The sequence below is a fragment of the Pleurodeles waltl genome, chromosome 3_2, assembly GCF_031143425.1.
Source record: "Pleurodeles waltl isolate 20211129_DDA chromosome 3_2, aPleWal1.hap1.20221129, whole genome shotgun sequence".
Lineage (NCBI taxonomy): Eukaryota > Metazoa > Chordata > Amphibia > Caudata > Salamandridae > Pleurodeles > Pleurodeles waltl.
The window spans coordinates 39,867,112-39,894,027 of record NC_090441.1 but is presented as its reverse complement, the minus strand read 5'-3'; the positions used below and the strand labels follow the sequence as shown (position 1 = coordinate 39,894,027).

The 26,916-nt window shown below is 46.7% G+C and overlaps 1 protein-coding gene across 2 annotated transcripts in view; it reads left to right on the top strand.

Moving 5' to 3' along the window:
* The window catches only part of ZZEF1 (zinc finger ZZ-type and EF-hand domain containing 1), a 1,404,152-nt gene that overhangs the window by 597,039 nt on the left and 780,197 nt on the right, over positions 1 to 26,916 (top strand). For both annotated transcript variants that reach the window (XM_069226690.1, XM_069226689.1), the window contains exon 32: positions 10,760 to 10,921. In XM_069226690.1, coding sequence (XP_069082791.1) covers positions 10,760 to 10,921 — 162 coding nt within the window. The remainder of the gene's footprint in view (positions 1 to 10,759; positions 10,922 to 26,916) is intronic.

Genomic DNA, 26,916 nt, shown 5'->3' with positions numbered 1-26,916 from the left:
AATATGTTTTTATTGGCCTTAGGAATCAATGCACTGTACCACTGCTAACTACTGTTGAAGTGCTTGTGCGCACTCCCTAAAACATGATACAATTAGCTTACACTTGATTGGTGTAGGTAACTTATTTATAAGTCCCTAGTAAAATGGTATACTATATACCCAGAGCTTGTAAATTAAATGCTACTAGTGGGTCTGCAGCACTTATTGTGCCGCCCATTTAAGTAGCCATTTAAAACATGTTTCAGACCTGCCATTGCAGCCTGCCAGCATTTTTAACTGTCAGTTCGACTTGGCAATATAACTCATGTAACAACACCAAAACTCCCTTTTTATTTTTTATTTAGGGTATTTATAAAGCGCACAATCATCCCCTAAGGGATATCCTGCTCTGGACCCCCATCCGTCGCAAAAGCCATTAGAGTAGAACAGCCAAGTCTTCAATGAATGATTAACAAATCTGAAGTCAAATGTAAATTAGAAGGGAGGTTATTCAAATGGCGGCTGCCTAGAAATTAAAGGATCGACCACCCCTGCTAAACTTCTTAATTTGACTGCTATACATCAAAGCCTGATTAGCAGAACAGAGAGCATGCACTGACTTATGAAAAGCGACTCTGTTACATAGAATTGCTGGGTCGTTGTCATTAAGTACACATGACAAACTAAAGCTAGCTCTCTTATGGACCAGAAGCTGGTGAAGAAATGTAAGACAGACAGAAGCAGAGCTCCTGCAGGGCCTATTGCAAATCAAACTTCCTGCCATACTTTGAAATGATTGAATGGCGCGTAAAAAAACAGTCCCCATTCCAACATAAAATGCATTGCCATAAACTAACCTACTCATAATCAAAGCTCCAACAGTATTCCTTCGCCATGCTACCAGGTTCCACCGAAAGTCTGCGAAGAGTGTGTAAGGTCCAAAACAGCTCCTACACACAGTATATATCTGGTCCTGCATTGAAAGAGAGTCATCAGTAAGTAAGCTCAAATTCTTTGCAACCCCTTCTGGCCTGGGTGCAGGGCCTACCAAACAGTTGCGGCTCGCTCGACACTGAAAGGGCGGGCAGCGCGTGGAGAGATGGGGTATTAATGGGGGGCAGTGCCTGTGCCGCTGCCGCCTTCACCACCGCGCTGCTCCTCTCCTTTGCCTCCAGGCACAGGCTCCCGGCCTGCCCTGCACCAATCCTGACAAAGCTCAGAGCAGCATCAGGATTGGCTGGGAGCGCCCATCCACGGCGCTCCCAGGCAGACTGTGAGTCTGTACAGGCTCTCTCCAGCACAGCAGCTGTGTGGCTGGGCTGGAGAGAGCCCTGTGTGCATGTGTGTTCGGCTCGGCCCAAGACGGCTGGCCAAACATACATGCGCTCTGAGCTGAGCACTCCCCCTCCCTCATCGTCACCTCTGTGGCCTGCCCCTTTTCCACAAAAACGATAATAAACAAAGTTTATTATCGTTTTTGTGGAAAAGGTTTGCAGCTGCCGCTGCTGGCAGGGGGGCGCAACGCTCCTCTGCCCTTAAGGAGCAGCTGCCCCTGCTAACAAGGAGAGCCACCAAGAGTCACTGCAGGCTCCACCAAAACGAAATATTTCTGTTTCATCTGTATTACATTTTAGATAGTGTGCCTGTAGCCACCTTGCCGGTTCCTACTTTCCTACCACCTTGCTACTTGTAAAGTAGGCACTAAACAGCCCATAGGGCTGGGCACATTGTAATTTAAAGTTGGACATGTACTTTTAGGTTTTTCCCTGTCTTGAAAAACTCACTAATTAATTTTTCACTATTGCCATTTTCTTGTCCTGACCATTTGGTGCCTGCGGCCTGTTCCTGAGTCACATGACTAGGTGTAGTTGGGAGTTGGCCTCTATGTATTCCTCTCAGACATCATCACAATAGAGGGTCTGGGTATTGGCAGGGTAGACCATTTCGGACTCGGATAGGGGAGTGGAGCGGAGCTGTGACCAAAAAAACTTGAAAGGCACTGTCTCAGCTCACGCACAAAGGACACTAGTCTAGTGTTCCCCCCAGTTAGACTGGCACAAGGCAGGGATGCAGGAAATTCCAGATACCTCTGTCGGGGGAAGCTGCAGAAGCTTCTCCCACATCAATGTGGGTATCAGGTATACATATTCGACCCACAGACCCACTGTTTAGATCCCTTCTGGACATGTGGAAGACTCAGGAGAAGGACTGCTGTGCTGCTGCTCTGCACAAAGGACTTCTCTGCTGCCTGAGTAAGGAGGACTGGACCTGCACCTAGAACCCAGGACGACCGGAGTGACTCCCAGGGTTAGTTGGCTGGCCTCCTGATCATAGCCTCAGGGACAGAAAAGGCTCCAACCAACTTCAACTTTGCACCTGCACATTGTGGACTTTGCCTGCTGTGGGTCCTAATCCCTAGGGGGTGCCTCACCAGTCCAGGACTCTTGGAAGAAGGGATAAAGTTGCTCTTCCAGCCCAGCTGTTGTCCACATCAGAAATGAAGTAACTTACATCACAGCTCTTGCAGCTTCTTATCAGAAACCATGCAGCGCAATGCATCTCGACACAGACTTCACATCACAGCCTTTACATCTCCTCATCCAACGCAGCACAACTGGAGCCAGGACCCGACATTGCTCCTCGGATCCACCACTGCGTGGCGCAAAGCCCTGCATCAACTTAGAATTCTAAGTGGACCTAACCTGGTCCCTGTATCTGATCCCATGACCAGATAACTTCAGTTGGCACTTCGTGCTTTTAAACACTATTTTTAATTCAAAAATCTTTTGTGCTGTGTTTTCACTTTATCACTGTTTGTGTGCTACATAAATGCTTTACACCTTCCCTCTAAGTTAAGCCTGACTGTTTTTGTGCCAAGCTACCAGAGTATTAAGCACAGGTTAATTTTGTAACGTTTGATGTTCACCCTGACAAGGATTTCAGCTGTTGCTTGAAAAGGGTGTGCACCCTTCCCAACCAACAACCCAGTTTCTGTCACCTGCTGATTAATTTGGTTCCCCGCTGTTGCATAATCCTAGAGGCGGTGGTAAAGCTCTGCAGAGTGATTTGTGGGCTGTCATTATGATGAACCCATTTTTCAGAGGGACCATGTTATCTATATATTCTTGCCTTCACCATATTCTGGTACTCAGTCTTCTGGCTATGATATTTTCCTAGTTTTGGCGTGGGGAACCCTGCAATTTTTGCACCCCAAAAGTTTACCTAAACACAACGTCCACAGTTTGATGAATTGGAGTCGGTGTTAAACCCCAATTTCATGAGGTAATGTGTCCCAGAGTAAAGGCACCTGCCAACACATCAAAAATATCAGAGATACAGTCAGTTGAATAAAAGGCTCAACTATGTAACCGGGTTATAGATCAGAAGAATAGTTTAAAGGTTTAATACAAAAATTCCAAATTATTACTGCCCGTAATCAATACCATGAAGGTTGTCAGTAAATAGGGCATACAGGGAAATGCAGAATCATAAATGTTCTAAGTCTCAAATGGGCAGTAAAATCAAGAGCGTAATGCACAACATCCCTAGTAGAACAGGAAAGTCTCAGGCTCACCCCCAAAATCGAGGGTTTGTATACATTGTGTTCACATATGAAATTAACAGAACTGCAGAATCATCATGGTATGATCAAAAATGTTACACTCATAGCAGTCACACAGTCCCATCACTAATATTGCCTTAACACCTAAATACTCTTCCACTTGCTGAATAATTATTCTTCTCACTTTGTGCTAATGCCATCTGGAGATGGTGGAGCAAAGTAGATACACAAAAAAAACATGTTATTATGAATGAATAGTTATGGTGATCTATCCTAGCGGAAAGAGCTTCAAATAAAGTTGCACTTTGGTGACTTGGCGAGGAAAGATTCATTGAGAACATCATAAACAATGACAATGAAAGTAATCAAATGTTCTGCTTGAGTAGGTGCTGCAGAAATACCAAACAGTGAAATATGCAGGGGGGAAGAGGAGAGTGACATCCATTGTTTAAAATGATGGCCGCTAGGCCCGAATTGAGGCCTAGTTACAAAAACAGCAGTACAGTATCAGTATGTGTGTGTGTGTATATATATGTTCGGTGGCATGTGTTGCTGCAGATACACATGCTGTGCATAGTCCGCCGTCTGGTGTTGGGTCGGAGTGTTACAAGTTGTTTTTCTTCGAAGAAGTCTTTTCGAGTCACGAGACCGAGGGACTCCTCCCACTTCGGTTCCATTGCGCATGGGCGTCGACTCCATCTTAGATTGTTTTTTTTCCGCCATCGGGTTCGGACGTGTTCCTTTTCGCTCCGTGTTTCGGGTCGGAAAGTTAGTCAGAATCAACAGAAAATTAGTCGGTATTGTTTCGTTCGGTATCGGGATAGTTAGGGCAAATCGACACCGAGCCTTAAAGAGCTCCGGTAACCCTTCGGGGTATTTTCGATCCCCCGTCGGGGCCTGGTCGGCCCGACCGCGTGCAACATCGAGACTGATGGAACGAACCCCGTTCCGATTCTGTCCTAAATGCCACAGTAAATATCCTTATACAGACCAACATTTGGTCTGTAACTTGTGCCTGTCCCCCGAGCACAAGGAAGAGTCGTGTGAGGCCTGTTGCGCGTTTCGGTCGAGAAAAATGCTCAGGGACCGAAGAGCCAGGAGGTTGCAGATGGCTTCCACGCCGACAGGACAACAAGGGTTCGAGGAGGAGGAAGAAGAAGAAACTTTCTCCATCCGCGATTCGGATTCCGAAGAATTCGACGAGCAACCAACCGTGAGTAAGACGTCGAAAAAAAGATCACACGAGAAAACAGACAAAGCCCAGGGGACGCCACTGCCAACAGGCCATGGCATAACCCATAAAGTAGGTGACCGTCCATCGGCACCGAAAAAGGGCGAGCTGGTGCCGAAGTCGTCCGACTCAGGTCGAGACACAGGCACGCAACACTCTTGGGACCGAGAGAGTGGTGCAGAAAAGGCTCGACACCGAGATAGCGGCACCGAAGCTACTCGACACAGAGACAGCGGCACCGAAGATGGTCGGCACCGAGAGGCCAAGACACCGAAAAAGAGAAAGATCTCGTCGGAGCCGAAAACAACTAAAGACACGGTTTCGGTGCCAAAACACCCAGCAACCGAACCAAAAACCAGTTCCTACTCAGAGGAGCAATCACTTTCCTCCCAACTAAAAAGACACAGATTTGAGGAGGAATTACAAACTACAGAGGTAGATCACACGCAACAGCGGATCTTTATCCAAAGGGGTACAGGGAAAATCAGCACTCTTCCCCCAATCAGAAGGAAAAGGAAGCTTGACTTCCAGCAACAAGACAAGCCACCACAAGCAAAGGCGGTAAAGAGGGCAACTCCACCACCCTCTCCACCCCAGTCAACTCATGTATCACCGGCACAGACTCCACCACCATCACCAGCTCATACCACCATGAGCCAGGATGATCAGGCAGCATGGGACCTCTATGATGCTCCAGTCTCGGACAATAGCCCAGAGTCGTACCCAACTAAACCCTCACCACCTGAGGACAGTACAGCGTATGCACAGGTGGTAGCTAGGGCAGCCGAATTTCATAATGTATCTCTACATTCGGAGCCTATTGAGGATGACTTCCTCTTTAACACCCTGTCCTACACCCACAGCCATTATCAAAGCCTTCCCATGCTCCCGGGAATGCTAAGGCACGCTAAACAGATTTTCAAGGAGCCTGTTAAAAGCAGAGCAATAACTCCAAGGGTGGAGAAAAAATACAAGGCACCGCCCACAGACCCTGCTTTTATTACATCACAACTGACACCAGATTCAGTAGTCGTAGGAGCAGCTCGTAAAAGAGCCAACTCGCAGACATCAGGCGACGCACCACCTCCGGACAAGGAGAGCCGCAAGTTTGATGCAGCTGGGAAAAGGGTTGCGGCACAAGCTGCAAATCAGTGGCGCATCGCCAATTCGCAAGCACTCCTAGCGCGATACGACAGGGCCCATTGGGACGAGATGCAACATCTCATCGAGCACCTCCCCAAAGAATTCCAGAAACGAGCGAAACAAGTGGTTGAAGAGGGGCAAAATATCTCCAACAACCAAATACGTTCTTCTATGGATGCAGCAGATACAGCTGCAAGAACAATAAATACTGCTGTGACAATAAGGAGGCACGCATGGCTCTGCGCACATCTGGCTTCAAACCTGAGATACAACAGGCAGTGCTCAATATGCCGTTCAATGAACAGCAATTGTTTGGCCCAGAAGTGGACACTGCAATTGAAAAATTGAAGAAGGACACTGACACAGCCAAAGCCATGGGCGCACTCTATTCCCCGCAGGGCAGAGGCACATTTGGCACATTTCGCAAAACAACTTTCAGAGGAGGGTTTCGAGGTCAAGCCACAGAAGCCAGCACCTCACAAACAAGACCACCTACCTACCAGGGACAATATCAAAGGGGTGGCTTTCCAGGCCAATACAGAGGGGGCCAATTCCCAAGAAACCGGGGAAAGTTTCAGGGTCCCAAAACCCCTCAAAATAAACAGTGACTCACAAGTCACACAACCCCTTCACACAACACCAGTGGGGGGGAGACTAAGCCAGTTCCATTTAAATCATGGGAGGAAATAACAACAGACACTTGGGTCTTAGCAATTATCCAACATGGTTATTGCATAGAATTTCTCCAACTCCCTCCAAACGTCCCACCGAAAACACACAATATGTCAAAACAGCATATAGACCTTCTAGGACTAGAAGTTCAAGCATTACTGCAAAAAGACGCAATAGAATTAGTACCAAAAACACAAAAGAACACAGGAGTTTACTCACTGTACTTTCTAATACCGAAAAAGGACAAAAGTCTGAGACCAATATTGGATCTCAGAACACTAAACACCTACATCAAATCAGACCACTTTCACATGGTCACGTTACAAGACGTAATACCACTACTGAAACAGCAAGACTACATGACAACGTTAGATCTAAAAGACGTGTATTTCCATATACCGATACATCCCTCGCACAGGAAATACCTAAGGTTCGTATTCAAAGGAATACATTACCAATTCAAAGTGTTGCCATTCGGAATAACAACAGCACCAAGAGTCTTTACAAAATGTCTAGCAGTAGTAGCTGCACATATCAGGAGGCAGCAAATACACGTGTTCCCGTACCTAGACGATTGGTTAATCAAAACCAACTCGCTAACAAAGTGTTTACACCACACAGATTATGTTATACAAACCCTTTACAAACTGGGTTTCTCCATCAACTATGCAAAGTCACACCTTTTGCCGTGTCAAACACAGCAATACTTAGGAGCGACAATCAACACAACAAAAGGGATAGCCACTCCAAGTCCACAAAGGGTTCAAAATTTTCACAAGGTGATACAAGCTATGTATCCAACACAAAAGATACACGCAAAGATGGTATTAAAACTCCTAGGCATGATGTCCTCATGCATAGCCATTGTCCCAAACGCAAGATTGCACATGCGGCCCTTACAACAGTGCCTAGCATCACAATGGTCACATGCACAGGGTCAACTTCTAGATCTGGTGTTGATAGATCGCCAAACATACATCTCGCTTCTATGGTGGAACAGTACAAATTTAAACAAAGGGCGGCCTTTCCAAGACCCAGTGCCACAATACGTGATAACAACAGATGCTTCCATGACAGGGTGGGGAGCACACCTCAATCAACACAGCATCCAAGGACAATGGGACGTACATCAAAGAAAGTTTCATATAAATCACCTAGAATTGTTAGCAGTATTTCTTATATACATTCTTGTCAAAACAGACAACATGACGACAATGTATTATTTAAACAAACAGGGGGGAACACACTCGACACAGTTGTGTCTCCTAACACAAAAAATATGGCATTGGGCAATTCACAACCACATTCGCCTAATAGCACAGTTTATTCCAGGGATCCAGAACCAGCTAGCAGACAATCTCTCTCGGGATCACCAACAGGTCCACGAATGGGAAATTCACCCCCAAATCCTGAACACTTACTTCCAAATTTGGGGAACACCTCAAATAGATCTATTTGCAACAAAAGAAAACGCAAAATGCCAAAACTTCTCATCCAGGTACCCACACCGGCAATCTCAAGGCAATGCTCTATGGATGAATTGGTCAGGGATATTTGCGTACGCTTTTCCCCCTCTCCCTCTCCTTCCATATCTAGTAAACAGATTGAGTCAAAACAAACTCAAACTCATACTAATAGCACCAACATGGGCAAGACAACCTTGGTACACCACACTACTAGACCTGTCAGTAGTACCCCATGTCAAACTACCCAACAGGCCAGATCTGTTAACACAACACAAACAACAGATCAGGCATCCAAACCCAGCATCGCTGAATCTAGCAATTTGGCTCCTGAAATCCTAGAATTTGGACACTTGAACCTCACACAAGAGTGTATGGAGGTCATAAAACAAGCTAGAAGGCCATCCACTAGACACTGCTATGCAAGTAAATGGAAAAGATTTGTTTGTTACTGCCATAATAATCAAGTCCAACCATTGCATGCATCTCCAAAAGATGTAGTAGGATATCTACTACATCTACAAAAATCAAATCTAGCTTTCTCTTCCATAAAAATACATCTCGCAGCAATATCTGCTTACCTGCAGATTACTCATTCAACTTCCCTATTTAGAATACCTGTCATTAAAGCGTTTATGGAGGGCCTAAAGAGAATTATACCACCAAGGACACCACCTGTTCCTTCATGGAACCTCAACATTGTCTTGACAAGGCTCATGGGTCCACCTTTCGAACCCATGCATTCTTGTGAAATGCAATACTTAACGTGGAAAGTTGCATTTCTCATTGCCATCACATCTCTAAGAAGAGTAAGTGAAATACAGGCGTTTACCATACAAGAACCATTTATTCAAATACACAAAAATAAGGTCGTTCTAAGAACAAATCCAAAATTCTTACCAAAGGTTATCTCACCTTTCCACTTAAACCAAACAGTGGAATTACCAGTGTTCTTCCCACAGCCAGATTCATTAGCTGAAAGAGCACTACATACATTAGACATCAAAAGAGCGCTAATGTACTACATTGACAGGACAAAAGAAATTAGGAGAACAAAACAACTATTTATTGCCTTCCAAAAACCTCATACAGGAAATCCAATTTCAAAACAAGGTATCGCCAGATGGATAGTAAAGTGCATCCAAACCTGCTATCTTAAAGCAAAGAGAGAACTGCCTATTACACCAAAGGCACACTCAACCAGAAAGAAAGGTGCTACTATGGCCTTTCTAGGAAATATTCCAATGACCGAAATATGTAAGGCAGCAACATGGTCTACGCCTCATACATTTACTAAACACTACTGTGTAGATGTGTTATCTGCACAACAGGCCACAGTAGGTCAAGCCGTACTAAGAACTTTATTTCAAACTACTTCAACTCCTACAGGCTGAACCACCGCTTTTGGGGAGATAACTGCTTACTAGTCTATGCACAGCATGTGTATCTGCAGCAACACATGCCACCGAACTGAAAATGTCACTTACCCAGTGTACATCTGTTCGTGGCATTAGTCGCTGCAGATTCACATGCGCCCACCCTCCTCCCCGGGAGCCTGTAGCCGTTTAGAAGTAGATCTTGAACATTTGTACATTTGTAAATATATTACATTAAACCTTAATTTTGTACATACGTATTTATTCCATTGCATGGGCACTATTATTAGCATACACAACTCCTACCTCACCCTCTGCGGGGAAAACAATCTAAGATGGAGTCGACGCCCATGCGCAATGGAACCGAAGTGGGAGGAGTCCCTCGGTCTCGTGACTCGAAAAGACTTCTTCGAAGAAAAACAACTTGTAACACTCCGACCCAACACCAGACGGCGGACTATGCACAGCATGTGAATCTGCAGCGACTAATGCCACGAACAGATGTACACTGGGTAAGTGACATTTTCAATATATATATATATTTATGTATATATTTATATATATATATATATATATATTCAAGTCTGTAACCGTATTCTGCATGTTATCAATGATGCCCAAAAATATAAATGTACAAAAATTATCCACACTAGCACAATATTTAAAATTAAATAGGTAGTATGCTGAAATACTGCTTTTTATCCAATTGCATTTTATGAGATTGTGGTTTTCACTGGCACAGATACATTTTAAACTAATGAAAATTCCTCCCGGATGAGAAATCTAATATGCTTATCTAGTCTGTCTGTCTGGTGAGCTCTGTAGCACCGGAGTAAGGACATTCTTAGGTTAGGTTGGCAAGCATACTAAAATCTCAGCTCCCGTTTTTTATGCTGCAGACCATGTTTGCCCCCTAATTTGGAATAATATTTCATTGGGTATCAGGCATATAGATTGACTTCCAGCTTTTATGAGTGATTTAGAAACCGGTTTGTTTACATTGATCTACCCCTATCCCTTTTCAATAACCTGTCCTTTCCTTAATTACCGAAATGTGTGAACTTTTTTTAATACCCTACTTGTTACTTTCTGATGCCAAGTCCTTTTTTTTTTGTTTAACTTTTCGTTTTAAATGTGTCTTTCCTAATTTATTATAAAAACCACTAGGATAAATACTGTAGTAGGATATCTGTTTAGCTATTTAAGACATTTGATGACCTTTTTGCTCTTTATTCCTCTTTATTACGTCAGTTACTTTAGTTGTTATGATTCTGCTATGAACCCTACTTACACAATAGTGTACGCACCTAACTATAACTTGCCGTGTTTGTAGGTCATTGCTTCCTGCCTTGTCTTGTGTACAGACCTCTTTGCTTCATTTGTTGGATATGAGTTGGGAGCCAAGCGATCTTGCATTCTTCGTTGAAATTAATTTGCCAGATCTTCTTTTGACCATGTCACAAGAAAACATAAGTACTCATGACAGTGTGATTTGGTGAGTGAACAAAGTATACAGTTGCTACTGAATTTACATTTGTACTCCATATATACTACTGAGTTTAACATGACTTTCTATTCTCAAAGTGCCTTATGTATATGTTTTATGAGAATAAATTGTCTATTGTAAACTGTTTACAGAAATGTAAAGTAAGGAAGATGAGTTAGAACTCTGACATTGTGCATTCCCAAAAACGTGCTTTTGAGATGAAAGTTTTACAGTAAGAAAATGTAGAGAGCATTTGTGCTTTGCCCAGGTGGCCCTCTAAGATGCATTAGGTCTTCACTCCTTTCTTCTCTACTCCCTCTGTGCCTCCCTCCGTCTCTCCCTGAGAGGTCTGTTTTTTCTCGTTTAATGGAATAGTAGACATCATGTGTAACTCAGAAATAAATGCTAATAGTGGGATCTGAGAAAAGGTGGTTCCTAGGAGCAGTTACTGTTTATATTGCCTTCCTACTGTTTACCTCTCCCCTGGCTTGTTCCCTGTCAAATGTGTGATAGCAGAATATCGTAGTCACAGTATTGTCCGACACAAATATTGTATCCTCAATATTGTTTACAAAAATATTTCCTCTTTTAACCCCTTCGCTGCCAGGCCTTTTCCCCCTCCTGTGCCAGGCCTTTTGTTTGGCTATTTGGGGCAGTTCGCGCTTAGGCCCTCATAACTTTTTGTCCACATAAGCTAGCCAAGCCAAATTTGCGTCCTTTTTTCCAACATCCTAGGGATTCTAGAGTTACCCAGACTTTGTGGGTTCCCCTGAAGGAGGCCAAGAAAGTAGCCAAAATACAGTGAAAATTTCGTTTTTTCCAAAAAAATGAGAAAAAGTGGCTGTAGAAGAAGGCTTGTGGTTTTTTCCCTGAAAATGGCATCAACAAAGGGTTTGCGGTGCTAAAATCACCAGCTTCCCAGCTTTCAGGAACAGGCAGACTTGAATCAGAAAACCCAATTTTTCAACACAAATTTTACTGGGACATACCCCATTTTTTCAATTTTTTGTGCTTTCAGCCTCCTTCCAGTCAGTGAGAGAAATGGGCGTGAAACCAATGCTGGCTCCCAGAAACCTAAACATTTCTGAAAAGTAGACAACATTCTGAATTCAGCAAGGAGTCATTTGTGTAGATCCTACAAGGGTTTCCTACAGAAAATAACAACTGAAAAAGAAAAATATTGAAATTGAGGTGAAAAAAACAGCAATTATTCTCTACGTTTTACTCTGTAACTTTTTCCTGCAATGTCAGATTTTCGAAAGCAGTATACCGTTACGTCTGCTGGACTCCTCTGGTTGCGGGGATATATAGGGCTTGTAGGTTCATCAAGAACCCTAGGTACCCAGAGCCAATAAATGAGCTGCACCCTGCAGTGCGTTTTCATTCTATACCGGGTATACAGCAATTCATTTGCTGAAATATAAAGAGTGAAAAATAGCTATCAAGAAAACCTTTGTATTTCCAAAATGGGCAAAAGATAAGGTGTTAAGGAGCAGTGGTTATTTGCACATCTCTGAATTCCGGGGTGACCATACTAGCATGTGAATTACAGGGCATTTCTCAAATAGATGTCTTTTTTACACGCTCTCTTATATTTGGAAGGAAAAAATGTAGAGAAAGACAAGGGGCAATAACAGTTGTTTTTCTAATCTATGTTCCCCCAATAAAAATGATACCTCACTTGTGTGGGTAGGCATAGCGCCCGCAACAGGAAATGGCCCAAAACGCAAAGTGGACACATCACATTTTTTTTAAAGAAAACAGAGGTGTTTTTTACAAAGTGCCTACCTGCAGATTTTGGCCTCTAGCTCAGCCGACACCTAGGGAAACCTACCAAACCTGTGCATTTTTGAAAACTAGAGACCTAGGGGAATCCAAGTTGGGGTGACTTGTGGGGCTCTGACCAGGTTCTGTTACCCAGAATCCTTTGCACACCTCAAAATTTGGCTAAAAAAACACATTTTCCTCACATTTTGGTGACAGAAAGTTCTGGAATCAGAGAGGAGCCGCAAATTTCCTTCCACCCAGCGTTCTCCCCAAGTCTCCCGATAAAAATGATACTTCACTTGTGTGGGTAGGCCTAGCGCCCGCGACAGGAAATGCCCTAAAACGCAACGTGGACACATCACATTTTTTTAAAGAAAACAGAGGTGTTTTTTGCAAAGTGCCTACCTGTAGATTTTGGCCTGTACCTCAGCCGCACCTAGGGAAACCTACCAAACCTGTTCATTTTTTAAAACTAGAGACCTAGGGGAATCCAAGATGGGGTGACTTGTGGGGCTCTGACCAGGTTCTGTTACCCAGAATCCTTTGCACACCTCAAAATTTGGCTAAAAACACATTATCCTCACATTTTGGTGACAGAAAGTTCTGGAATCCGAGAGGAGCCACAAATTTCCTTCCACCCAGCGTTCCCCCAAGTCTCCCGATAAAAATGATACCTCACTTTTGTGGGTGGGCCAGGTGCCTGCAACAGAATAAGGCCAAAAACTCGTAGAGATAGAGGGGATAGCACAGCGAGTTGATAAGGACATATTCTTCTTTTACACATCTTTAGGCTGACTCTGCTTTGGGGACCCACACAAGTGAGGTGTCATTTTACTTGGGAGACTGAGGGGAATGCTGGGGAGTAGGAATTTTGTGCTGGAGCGGTGATCGTACAAACAAAAGTCAGGAAAATATGCTTTTTTAAGCAAATTACGCGGTTTGCAGAGGCGTCTGGGTAAGAAAATGTTGGGGAATTCACGCAAGCCACATCTCCCTGCACTCCTTGGGGTGTCTAGTTTAAAAAAATGTCTGGGTTTGGTAGGTTTCCCTAGATAAAGGCCGCACCCAGGACCAAAAACATAGGTGGCCCCTCCCCCCCAAAAACAGGTAGTTTTGTAATATATCATTTTGATGTGTCCACATACGTCTGTGATGTGACAAACACTAAAATTGTGAAAAGAAATTCACTTAGGTTATGTGAAAAAGACCCCTCACCCACCAACCAAGTTGGTGGCATGCTTCATCATCGGGGTCCCACCTGAAACACCTAGCGTGTCTCAAGTGTGCTACGACGCCTGATTACAGCGGAGCAGGTTTTGTCATTTGTACCACACATACTGGTTGGATTTGGCACGAGGGTGAGTGATGCTTCAGTAGATTAAAATTTATTAACAAGAGATTTCACAAAAGTGAAATGCACTGGTAATAACTGAAAGGCCAAAAAACTGAACCAATGACTCACAGCTCGTGAGCTGTAAAGCCACGTTAAGGCACCAGCCACTTTACAGTCCATTCACACACCTTTCATACATGACATGCACAAGACCATTCACGCCGCCAGCCACGGGCCCAGCACCTTACAAGACTCGCATCGACAGACCGCGCCAGTCAAGGGCCCATCACTTTCATACGCCCACATGCCTGATACAGCAATCACACCAGCTGATGAGTGTGTGGACTGGTGTTTGGCTGGCACCGCTAGCCAAGCGCCACCCCACCCACACCGCCAGCCAAGCGCTACCCTACGCACACCGCCAGCCAAGCGCCACCCCACCCACACCGCCAGCCAAGCGCCACCCCACCCACACCGCCAGACAAGCGTCACCCCACCCACACCGCCAGCCAAGCACCACCCCAAGCACACCGCCAGCCAAGCGCCATCCCAAGCACACCGCCAGCCAAGGGCCACCCCACCCACACTGCCAGCCAAGCGCCACCCCAAGCACACCGCCAGCTAAGCGCCACCCCACGCACACCGCCATCACTTTTTTTTGTTTATAAACAACAAAGAAACCACTAACTAATTATAAAATAAGTACAAAACTACAAACACAAAAGCTCTAACTAAATACATGACAGTGATGCCAACCGTGAAACTCAACATATGAAAATATAAAACAGACAGTTTACGCTCACGGTATTTCCCAGAAGTTTTTCCTTGTGTGGTAACTTCTAAAACAGCTGGGCACACACAGCCCGGGCTTTAAAGGGCATTCGGGGCAGTACATCCGGCTCTCCCTCCGGATTAATCAACGGGCACATACTCTACATTTCTTTGTGGGCAAGTCTTTTTTGGGAGTGGGAGGAATGTGATCTGGAAAGTGCCGATCTTTCAATCTAGCCACATCCTCCACCACTTCTACTCTAGGAACTCTTGCCTGTTCCACCACAATAAGGCTTTCTATCACTGACTCCTGAAATTTAACAAATGTCATCCTTGACTCAGGTGAACAATCCTTGAATACAATAAAAGCATTAAAAGTTGCCAAATGAAATAAATGTAGGGCCAACTTTTTATACCACACGTAAGACTTACGAAGAGCAGTGTAAGGTTCCAACCTCTGATCTACTCTGTCAACACCACCCATGTGCCTATTGTAGTCCAAAATGCATGCAGGTTTGTGCACTTCCGCAACCTGACCCCAAACAGTCACAGGGGAAGTACTCTCATCATGGATGGTAGGCAGCATGTACACATCCCTCCTGTCTGAAAATTTCAGAGCTAGCAGCTCATTATTCCGCAAGGCACTGCACTGTCCCCTCTCGTTTTTTACAGACAAGCTCCCTTGGATAGCCTTTCCGGTTAGAACGGATTGTGCCACAAGAAACAGTGTCCACTCTAAACAACTCCTTGAACAACTGCACTCCAGTGTAGAAATTATCTACGTACAAATGGTGACCTTTGTTAACCCCTTCGCTGCCAGGCCTTTTCCCCCTCCTGTGCCAGGCCCTTTTTTGCCTATTTGGGGCAGTTCGCGCTTAGGCCCTCATAACTTTTTGTCCACATAAGCTAACCAAGCCAAATTTGCGTCCTTTTTTTCCAACATCCTAGGGATTCTAAAGGTACCCAGACTTTGTGGGTTCCCCTGAAGGAGGCCAAGAAATTGGCCAAAATACAGTGAAAATTTCGTTTTTTTCAAAAAAATTGGAAAAAGGGGCTGCAGAAGAAGGCTTGTGGTTTTTCCCCTGAAAATGGCATCAACAAAGGGTCTGCGGTGCTAAACTCAGCAGCTTCCCAGCTTTCAGGAACAGGCAGACTTGAATCCGAAAACCCAATTTTTCAACACAATTTTGGCATTTTACTGGGGCATACCCCATTTGTGCAATTTTTTGTGCTTTCAGTCTCCTTCCAGTCAGTGACAGGAATGGTCATGAAACCAATGCTGGATCCCAGAAACCTAAACATTTCTGAAAAGTAGACAAAATTCTGAATTCAGCAAAGGGTCATTTGTGTAGATCCTACAAGGGTTTCCTACAGAAAATAACAGCTGAAAAAGAAAAATATTGAAATTGAGGTGAAAAAACCATCAATTTTTCTCTACGTTTTACTCTGTAACTTTTCCCTGCAATGTCAGATTATCGAAAGCAATATACCGTTACGTCTGCTGGACTCCTCTGGTTGCGGGGATATATAGGGTTTGTAGGTTCATCAAGAACCCGAGGAACCCAGAGCCAATAAATGAGCTGCACCCTGCAGTGCGTTTTCATTCTATACCGGGTATACAGCAATTCATTTGCTGAAATATAAGGAGTAAAAAATTGCTATCAAGAAAACCTTTGCATTTCCAAAAAGGGCCCAAGATAAGGTGTTGAGGAGCAGTGGTTATTTGCACATCTCTGAATTCCGGGGTGACCATAGTAGCACGTGAATTACAGGGAATTTCTCAAATAGATGTCTTTTTTACACACACTCCTATATTTGGAAGGAAAAAATGTAGAGAAAGACAAGGGGCAATAGTACTTGTTTTGCTAATCTATGTTCCCCCAAGTCTCCCGATAAAAATGGTACCTCACTTGTGTGGGTAGGCCTAGCACCCGCGACAGGATATGCCCCAAAACACAACGTGGACACATCACAGAAAACAGAGCTGTTTTTAGCAAACTGACTACCTGTAGATTTTGGCCTCTAGCTCAGCCGCCACCTAGGGAAACCTACCAAACCTGTGCATTTCTGAAAACTAGAGACCTAGGGGAATCCAAGGAGGGGTGACTTGTGTGGCTCGGACCAGGTTCTGTTACCCAGAATCCTTTGCAAACCTCAAAATTTGGCTAAAAAAACACATGTTCCTCACATTTCTGTGGCAGAAAGTTCTGGAATCTGAGAGGAGCCACAAATTTCCTTCCACCCAGCGTTCCCCCACGTCTCCCGATAAAAATGATACCTCACTTGTGTGGGTAGGCCTAGCACCCGCAACAGGATATGCCCCAAAACACAACGTGGACACATCACAGAAAACAGAGCTGTTTTTAGCAAAGTGACTACCTGTAGATTTTGGCCTCTAGCTCACCCGTCACCTAGGGAAACCTACCAAACCTGTGCATTTCTGAAAACTAGAGACCTAGGGGAATCCAAGGAGGGGTGACTTGTGTGGCTCGGACCAGGTTCTGTTACCCAGAATCCATTGCAAACCTCAAAATTTGGCTAAAAAAACACATGTTCCTCACATTTCTGTGGCAGAAAGTTCTGGAATCTGAGAGGAGCCACAAATTTCCTTCCACCCAGCGTTCCCCCACGTCTCCCGATAAAAATGATACCTCACTTGTGTGGGTAGGCCTAGCGCCCGCGACAGGATATGCCCCAAAACACAACGTGGACATATCACAGAAAACAGAGCTGTTTTTAGCAAAGTGACTACCTGTAGATTTTGGCCTCTAGCTCAGCCGGCACCTAGGGAAACCTACCAAACCTGTGCATTTCTGAAAACTAGAGACCTAGGGGAATCCAAGGAGGGGTGACTTGCGGGGCTCGGACCAGGTTCTGTTACCCAGAATCCTTTGCAAACCTCAAAATTTGGCTAAAAAAACACATGTTCCTCACATTTCTGTGGCAGAAAGTTCTGGAATCTGAGAGGAGCCACAAATTTCCTTCCACCCAGGGTTCCCCCACGTCTCCCGATAAAAATGATACCTCACTTGTGTGGGTAGGCCTAGCGCCCGCGACAGGATATGCCCCAAAACGCAACGTGGACATATCACAGAAAACAGAGCTGTTTTTAGCAAAGTGACTAACTGTAGATTTTGGCCTCTAGCTCAGCCGCCACCTAGGGAAACCTACCAAACCTGTGCATTTCTGAAAACTAGAGACCTAGGGGAATCCAAGGAGGGGTGACTTGCGGGGCTCGGACCAGGTTCTGTTACCCAGAATCCTTTGCAAATCTCAAAATTTGGCTAAAAAAACACATGTTCCTCACATTTCTGTGGCAGAAAGTTCTGGAATCTGAGAGGAGCCACAAATTTCCTTCCACCCAGCGTTCCCCCACGTCTCCCGATAAAAATGATACCTCACTTGTGTGGGTAGGCCTAGCGCCCGCGACAGGATATGCCCCAAAACACAACGTGGACATATCACAGAAAACAGAGCTGTTTTTAGCAAAGTGACTACCTGTAGATTTTGGCCTCTACCTCAGCCGCCACCTAGGGAAACCTACCAAACCTGTGCATTTCTGAAAACTAGAGACCTAGGGGAATCCAAGGAGGGGTGACTTGCGGGGCTCGGACCAGGTTCTGTTACCCAGAATCCTTTGCAAACCTCAAAATTTGGCTAAAAAAACACATGTTCCTCACATTTCTGTGGCAGAAAGTTCTGGAATCTGAGAGGAGCCACAAATTTCCTTCCACCCAGCGTTCCCCCACGTCTCCCGATAAAAATGATACCTCACTTGTGTGGGTAGGCCTAGCGCCCGCGACAGGATATGCCCCAAAACACAACGTGGACATATCACAGAAAACAGAGCTGTTTTTAGCAAAGTGACTACCTGTAGATTTTGGCCTCTAGCTCAGCCGCCACCTAGGGAAACCTACCAAACCTGTGCATTTCTGAAAACTAGAGACCTAGGGGAATCCAAGGAGGGGTGGCTTGCGGGGCTCGGACCAGGTTCTGTTACCCAGAATCCTTTGCAAACCTCAAAATTTGGCTAAAAAAACACATGTTCCTCACATTTCTGTGGCAGAAAGTTCTGGAATCTGAGAGGAGCCACAAATTTCCTTCCACCCAGCGTTCCCCCACGTCTCCCGATAAAAATGATACCTCACTTGTGTGGGTAGGCCTAGCGCCCACGACCGGATATGCCCCAAAACACAACGTGGACATATCACAGAAAACAGAGCTGTTTTTAGCAAAGTGACTACCTGTAGATTTTGGCCTCTAGCTCAGCCGGCACCTAGGGAAACCTACCAAACCTGTGCATTTCTGAAAACTAGAGACCTAGGGGAATCCAAGGAGGGGTGACTTGTGTGGCTCGGACCAGGTTCTGTTACCCAGAATCCTTTGCAAACCTCAAAATTTGGCTAAAAAAACACATGTTCCTCACATTTCTGTGGCAGAAAGTTCTGGAATCTGAGAGGAGCCACAAATTTCCTTCCACCCAGCGTTCCCCCACGTCTCCCGATAAAAATGATACCTCACTTGTGTGGGTAGGCCTAGCGCCCGCGACAGGATATGCCCCAAAACACAACGTGGACACATCACAGAAAACAGAGCTGTTTTTAGCAAAGTGACTACCTGGAGATTTTGGCCTCTAGCTCAGCCGCCACCTAGGGAAACCTACCAAACCTGTACATTTCTGAAAACTAGAGACCTAGGGGAATCCAAGGAGGGGTGACTTGTGTGGCTCGGACCAGGTTCTGTTACCCTGAATCCTTTGCAAACCTCAAAATTTGGCTAAAAAAACACTTGTCCCTCAAATTTCTGTGGCAGAAAGTTCTGGAATCTGAGAGGAGCTACAAATTTCCTTCCACCCAGCGTTCCCCCAAGTCTCCCGATAAAAATGATACCTCACTTGCGTGGGTAGGCCTAGCGCCGGCGACAGGAAACACCCCAAAGCGCAACGTGGACACATCCTAAATTTTGGAAAAAAACAGAGGTGTTTTTTGCGAAGTGCCTACCTGTAGATTTTGGCCTCTAGCTCAGCCGGCACCTAGGGAAACCTACCAAACCTGTGCATTTCTGAAAACTAGAGACCTAGGGGAATCCAAGGAGGGGTGACTTGCGGGGCTCGGACCAGGTTCTGTTACCCAGAATCCTTTGCAAACCTCAAAATTTGGCTAAAAATACACATGTTACTCACATTTCTGTGGCAGAAAGTTCTGGAATCTGAGAGGAGCCACAAATTTCCTTCTACCCAGCGTTCCCCCAAGTCTCCCGATAAAAATGATACCTCACTTGTGTGGGTAGGACTAGCGCCCACGAAAGGAAAGGGCCCAAAACACAACGTGGACACATCACATTTTTTTATAAAAAGCAGTGCCTACCTGTGGATTTTGGCCTGTAGCTCAGCCGACACCTGAGGAAACCTAGCAAACCAGTGCATTTTTGAAAACTAGAAACCCAGGGGAATCCAAGATGGGGTGACTTGCGGGGCTCTGACCAGGTTATGTTACCCAGAATCCTTTGCAAACATCAAAATTTGGCCCAAAAAACACTTTTTCCTCTCATTTCGGTGACAGAAAGTTCTGGAATCTGAGAGGAGCCACAAATTTCCTTCCACCCAGCGTTCCCCTAAGTCTCTCGATAAAAATGGTACATCACTTCTGTGGGTAGGCCTAGCGCCCACAAAAGGAAATGGCCCAAAACACAACGTGGACACAACATATTTTTCACAGAAAACAGAGGTGTTTTTTGCAAGGTGCCTACCTGTGGTGTTTGGCCTGTAGCTCAGCCGGCCCCAGGGGGGGGGGGGGGGCAGAAATGCCCTAAAATAAATTTGCCCCCCCAACCCCCACCCTCCCCCGTCGGGAGCGACCCTTGCCTACGGGGTCGCTCCCCCTGCGTGACATTGGCACCAAAAAACAAATCCCCGGTGCCTAGTGGTTTCTGCCCCCTTGGGGGCAGGTTGACCTAAAATCAGCCAATCTGCCCCCAAGGGGGGCAGAAATGGCCTAAATACAATTTGTCCCTCAGGGGAGCGACTTTTGCCTGATGGGTCGCTCCCCATCTCTAAAAAAAGAAACAACAAAAAAAAAAAACACAAAAAAAAAATTGCCCTGGTGCCTAGAGTGTTCTGCCCCCCCCCCCCCCCCCCCGGGGGCAGTTCGGCCTAATAATAGGCCGATCTGTCCCCCGGGGGGGCAGAAATGGCCTAAAATAAATTTGCCCCCCCCACCCCCCCCCCCCCCGGGAGCGACCCTTGCCTACGGGGTCGCTCCCCCTGCGTGACATTGGCGCCAAAAAACAAATCCCCGGTGCCTAGTGGTTTCTGTCCCCTTGGGGGCAGATTGACCTAAAATTGACAAATCTGCCCCCAGGGGGGCAGAAATGGTCTAAATACAATTTGCCCCCCCAGGGGAGCGACCCTTGCCTGATGGGTCGCTCCCCATCTCTAAAAAAAGAAACAACAAAAAAAAAAAACACAAAAAAAAAATTGCCCTGGTGCCTAGAGTGTTCTGCCCCCCCCCCCCCGGGGGCAGTTCGGCCTAATAATAGGCCGATCTGTCCCCCGGGGGGGCAGAAATGGCCTAAAATAAATTTGCCCCCCCCACCCCCCCCCCCCCCCCGGGAGCGACCCTTGCCTACAGGGTCGCTCCCCCTGCGTGACATTGGCGCCAAAAAACAAATCCCCGGTGCCTAGTGGTTTCTGCCCCCTTGGGGGCAGATTGACCTACAATTGGCCAATCTGCCCCCAGGGGGGCAGAAATGGTCTAAATACAATTTGCCCCCCCAGGGGAGCGACCCTTGCCTGATGGGTCGCTCCCCATCTCTAAAAAAAGAAACAACAAAAAAAAAAAAAAGCAAAAAAAAAATTGCCCTGGTGCCTAGAGTGTTCTGCCCCCCCCCCCCGGGGGCAGTTCGGCCTAATAATAGGCCGATCTGTCCCCCGGGGGGGCAGAAATGGCCTAAAATAAATTTGGCCCCCCCCACCCCCCCCCCCCCCCGGGAGCGACCCTTGCCTACAGGGTCGCTCCCCCTGCGTGACATTGGCGCCAAAAAACAAATCCCCGGTGCCTAGTGGTTTCTGCCCCCTTGGGGGCAGATTGACCTACAATTGGCCAATCTGCCCCCAGGGGGGCAGAAATGGTCTAAATACAATTTGCCCCCCCAGGGGAGCGACCCTTGCCTGATGGGTCGCTCCCCATCTCTAAAAAAAGAAACAACAAAAAAAAAAAAAGCAAAAAAAAAATTGCCCTGGTGCCTAGAGTGTTCTGCCCCCCCCCCCCGGGGGCAGTTCGGCCTAATAATAGGCCGATCTGTCCCCCGGGGGGGCAGAAATGGCCTAAAATAAATTTGCCCCCCCAACCCCCACCCCCCCCCCGGGAGCGACCCTTGCCTACAGGGTCGCTCCCCCTGCGTGACATTGGCGCCAAAAAACAAATCCCCGGTGCCTAGTGGTTTCTGCCCCCTTGGGGGCAGATTGACCTAAAATTGGCCAATCTGCCCCCAGGGGGGCAGAAATGGTCTAAATACAATTTGCCCCCCCAGGGGAGCGACCCTTGCCTGATGGGTCGCTCCCCATCTCTAAAAAAAGAAACAAAAAAAAAAAAAACACAAAAAAAAAATTGCCCTGGTGCCTAGAGTGTTCTGCCCCCCCCCCCCCCGGGGCAGTTCGGCCTAATAATAGGCCGATCTGTCCCCCGGGGGGGCAGAAATGGCCTAAAATAAATTTGCCCCCCCAACCCCCACCCCCCCCGGGAGCGACCCTTGCCTACGGGGTCGCTCCCCCTGCGTGACATTGGCGCCAAAAAACAAATCCCCGGTGCCTAGTGATTTCTGCCCCCTTGGGGGCAGATTGACCTAAAATTGGCCAATCTGCCCCCAGGGGGGCAGAAATGGTCTAAATACAATTTGCCCCCCCAGGGGAGCGACCCTTGCCTGATGGGTCGCTCCCCATCTCTAAAAAAAGAAACAACAAAAAAAAAAAACACAAAAAGAAAATTGCCCTGGCGCCTAGAGTGTTCTGCCGCCCCCCCCCGGGGGCAGTTCGGCCTAATAATAGGCCGATCTGTCCCCCGGGGGGGCAGAAATGGCCTAAAATAAATTTGCCCCCCCAACCCCCACCCCCCCCCCCCGGGAGCGACCCTTGCCTACGGGGTCGCTCCCCCTGCGTGAGATTGGCGCCAAAAAACAAATCCCCGGTGCCTAGTGGTTTCTGCCCCCTTGGGGGCAGATTGACCTAAAATTGGCCAATCTGCCCCCAGGGGGGCAGAAATGGTCTAAATATAATTTGCCCCCCCAGGGGTGCGACCCTTGCCTGATGGGTCGCTCCCCATCTCTAAAAAAAGAAACAACAAAAAAAAAAAAACACAAAAAAAAAATTGCCCTGGTGCCTAGAGTGTTCTGCCCCCCCCCCGGGGGCAGTTCGGCCTAATAATAGGCCGATCTGTCCCCCGGGGGGGCAGAAATGGCCTAAAATAAATTTGCCCCCCCAACCCCCACCCCCCCCCCCCGGGAGCGACCCTTGCCTACGGGGTCGCTCCCCCTGCGTGACATTGGCGCCAAAAAACAAATCCCCGGTGCCTAGTGGTTTCTGCCCCCTTGGGGGCAGATTGACCTAAAATTGGCCAATCTGCCCCCAGGGGGGCAGAAATGGTCTAAATACAATTTGCCCCCCAGGGGAGCGACCCTTGCCTGATGGGTCGCTCCCCATCTCTAAAAAAAAAAAAAAAGAACCAAAAAAAAAAACACAAAAAAAAAATTTGCCCTGGCGCCTAGAGGTTTCTTCCCCCCCTGGGGGCAGATCGGCCTAATAATAGGCCGATCTGCCCCCAGGGGGGGCAGAAATGGCCTAAAATAAATTCCCCTCCCCCCCAGGGAGCGACCCTTGCCTAAGTGGTCGCTCCCTTTGCGTGAAATTCACGCAAAGAAAAAACTCCCTGGTGTCTAGTGGTTTCTACCCCCCTTGGGGGCAGATTGGCCTCATCAAAATAGGCCAATCTGCCCCCAAGGGGGGCAGAAATGGGCAAAATATTATTTTCCCCCAAGGGGAGCGACCCTTGCCTAAGGGGTCACTCCCCACCACAAAAAAAAAAATGAAAAAAAAAAAAAAAAATGGTCCCTGGTGCCTAGAGGTTTCTGCCCCCCCTGGGGGCAGATCGGCCTAATAGTAGGCCGATCTGCCCCCAGGGGGGGCAGAAAAGGCCTTCCCGAAAATATGCCCCCCTGGGAGCGACCCTTGCCCAAGGGGTCGCTCCCTTTTGTCAATAACCATAAAAAAAAAAAAAAATCCCTGGTGTCTAGTGGTTTCTACCCCCCTTGGGGGCAGATTGGCCTCATCAAAATAGGCCAATCTGCCCCCAAGGGGGGCAGAAATGGCCAAAATATAATTTTCCCCCAAGGGGAACGACCCTTGCCTAAGGGGTCGCTCCCCACCTCAATAAAAAAAAAATGAAAAAAAAAAAAGAGGTCCCTGGTGCCTAGAGGTTTCTGCCCCCCCTGGGGGCAGATCGGCCTTTTCAAAAAAATGCCCCCCCTGGGAGCGACCCTTGCCCAAGGGGTCGCTCCCTTTTGTCAATTTCTACGAAAAAAAAAAAAATCCCTGGTGTCTAGTGGGGTTTCAAAAACCGGATTGCAAGCAATCCGGCTTTTGAAACCCTCGGAGGGACTTCAAAGGGAAGGAAATACTTTTCCTTCCCTTTGAAGCCCCTCCGGGCCTCCCAAGTGATTGAAAAAGAAATGCTTTTGCATTTCTTTTTCAATCGCGCTGGAAGCAGAGCTTCCAGCGCGACGAGGGAGGCCCCTGTGACACATCAGCGCGCGCGCGCTGACGTCACAGAGGGGGGTGGGGGGGGGGGTCGGGGGTGGAAGGGGAAGGTCTTCCCCTTCCATCCCCGACTTGGGGGGGGGGAGGGGGGTGCACGGGGGGCGCGCTAGCTGACTGTAGGGTCCTCCATATCAGTGCAGTATATGACACCAGCCTGGGCCTGAGTTCCCACCATAAAAGAGAATGAGGAACTTTGCAAATGTGTTTTTGCTCTTTCATATCTGCTCTTATTCACATGCCATCTCAGCCCTGAAATCTCTTAATCTGCTGGCTTCTATATTTGTATTTTTCTGTCTTCCCAAACCGACTTAAGAATGTATTCCTAATGGTATTTTTTTTGCACACCCTGAAATCAGTTGTAGGTGTCTTATTTCGGTTCACCTCCATAAAGAGCTAAAGTGCTGACCCTCCCTGTGAAATCTTGTTGTGATGCATTCTTTGCACCAGCACTGTGATGACAGAAACATTCTATTTGGGAATGGTGCACAATTGGCATTTCATGACTGGCCAGTGGTCCCCAGAGGATTCAAGGATAATTTGGGATTAAAGCTAGAGACAGATCAGGTTGTCTTTCCTGATGATTTTTCTTCCCACTATTTAAAAGAAGGTGTTGTAAGTCGTGGCTGACAGCATCAACATTATGAAGATGTGGTAGAGGGAGTGCAAGCACTCCTGCTAGGCATGGAATCCAACAATGAGTACAGTATCTAGCAGACTTTTATGGACCTGACTGTGTCACTAAGTGAGAAATGCACCAGTAAGTGGCAGACGTCCATGTCCTGAAATAATTATCACCTATCAGATGTTTAGCAATTTACATGAACTGGAAGTGCTTAACATTCTGCTGATGTTGGTACTCTCCCTGTAAGTTCACTTGGAGGCACAATGACTATGGATTAAGTTCTTTTTTGTCAGCCTTCACACTGGTTCCCCAAATCATTTTATCCTGAGGAAATTGAGATTGTTTTGTCCTATCTGATCCTTCTTTTGCCGGATTGTGTAATGGTGTAGTATTCAGTTCTCTGGACCTGGTATTAAGATCCTCCTCTTTTAGGCCAGGAGTTTAGTTCACCCATCAAAATCTGATGAATCTTTACATTGTGTGTTGCATTGCGGTGTTTTAGGTATCAGGGCCGCGACAATTGTCTGCCACCTAAAGATCCCAGGCTTCTAACTTTGCTGTGACTGTAGGAAGAGGATGCCGGTTATTGACCCGCATGACTCCAGCCTGTGGCCCCAAATGAGCCTGAGCCAAAGTCTTGTGACAAATGCTCCCCAGTGTACCGAAAGGCCATAAGGGAGTACAAGGCAAGCTGTATGAGCAGAAGGATCTAAGTTGAGGAAGTCCGAAGACAAGTCTTGCAGTAAGCACAAAAAGTCCATCTGGAATTCTTCTTTCCAGTCATCCTGGGAAAAATTAATCTTTTGGCACTCGAAAGATTCAACTCCATCTTCCTTGCCCGACTCAAAGCCTATCCCAAGCCTGTCTCCCCAGTGTGTACTGAGTTCCCTGGGCCATTGTCGTCCCACAGGAGGTAGAGGCCTTCAGTGAGGCCATGCTTTAATTGTTTCCTTGTCCTTGTTGGGAGCCTTTAGGTCCCATGGTTTTGCAAGGGCCCTTAGTTGGACTTCATTTTTAGGTTTGAAAAATACTGGTAGCCTTGATGCCTCAACTGGGACAGGGTTGGATTCCCCAGCCCCTCTTTTGTTAGGGTAGTTCAAAGAGCTGGTGAATTGTTAGACCTTTTATTGATCACAATACATATAAAAGCAAATCTATTAACTGATCTTGCACATGGCCTGCTTCTTCTGAGCCTTTTCTGCCTCTTAAGGAGTCTCTGACAGAGGTATTAACAGTGCTCGGGTCTAAGCAGTGCTTTGATGAGTTGGTCTGTAGCTAAGTGCGAGAGGCCTACTCCTGAGGGCCACGCTTTTCTGATCCAGCACCCAGCTCCTGAGAGCTTAGTGGTTCAGGCTTCCACGAGCAAAATAAGCCCTAATGCAATCCCCACTGCCCAGGTGGACAGAGAATGAAAGCTCTTTGATGTGTTTGGAAGGAGGGCTTTTTTTTATCTGCCTGACTGGCTTTGAGTTCTTTGAATGCTGTTTGCCTAATAGGACACTGTACGCAATCTCTGTGGGAAATGACCAGTGAGAATTTTACTGCCATGCCTGATGAATTCGCAAATGTGATCGCATAAGTGATCCATGATGGACACGACCCAGATAAGTACTTATTGACTAAGTCTTATTACACTAAACAGTCTGGGACGCGCCATGGGCACCAGTATGCTGATCTGTTGTGCTTGATGTGAGCCACAGGGT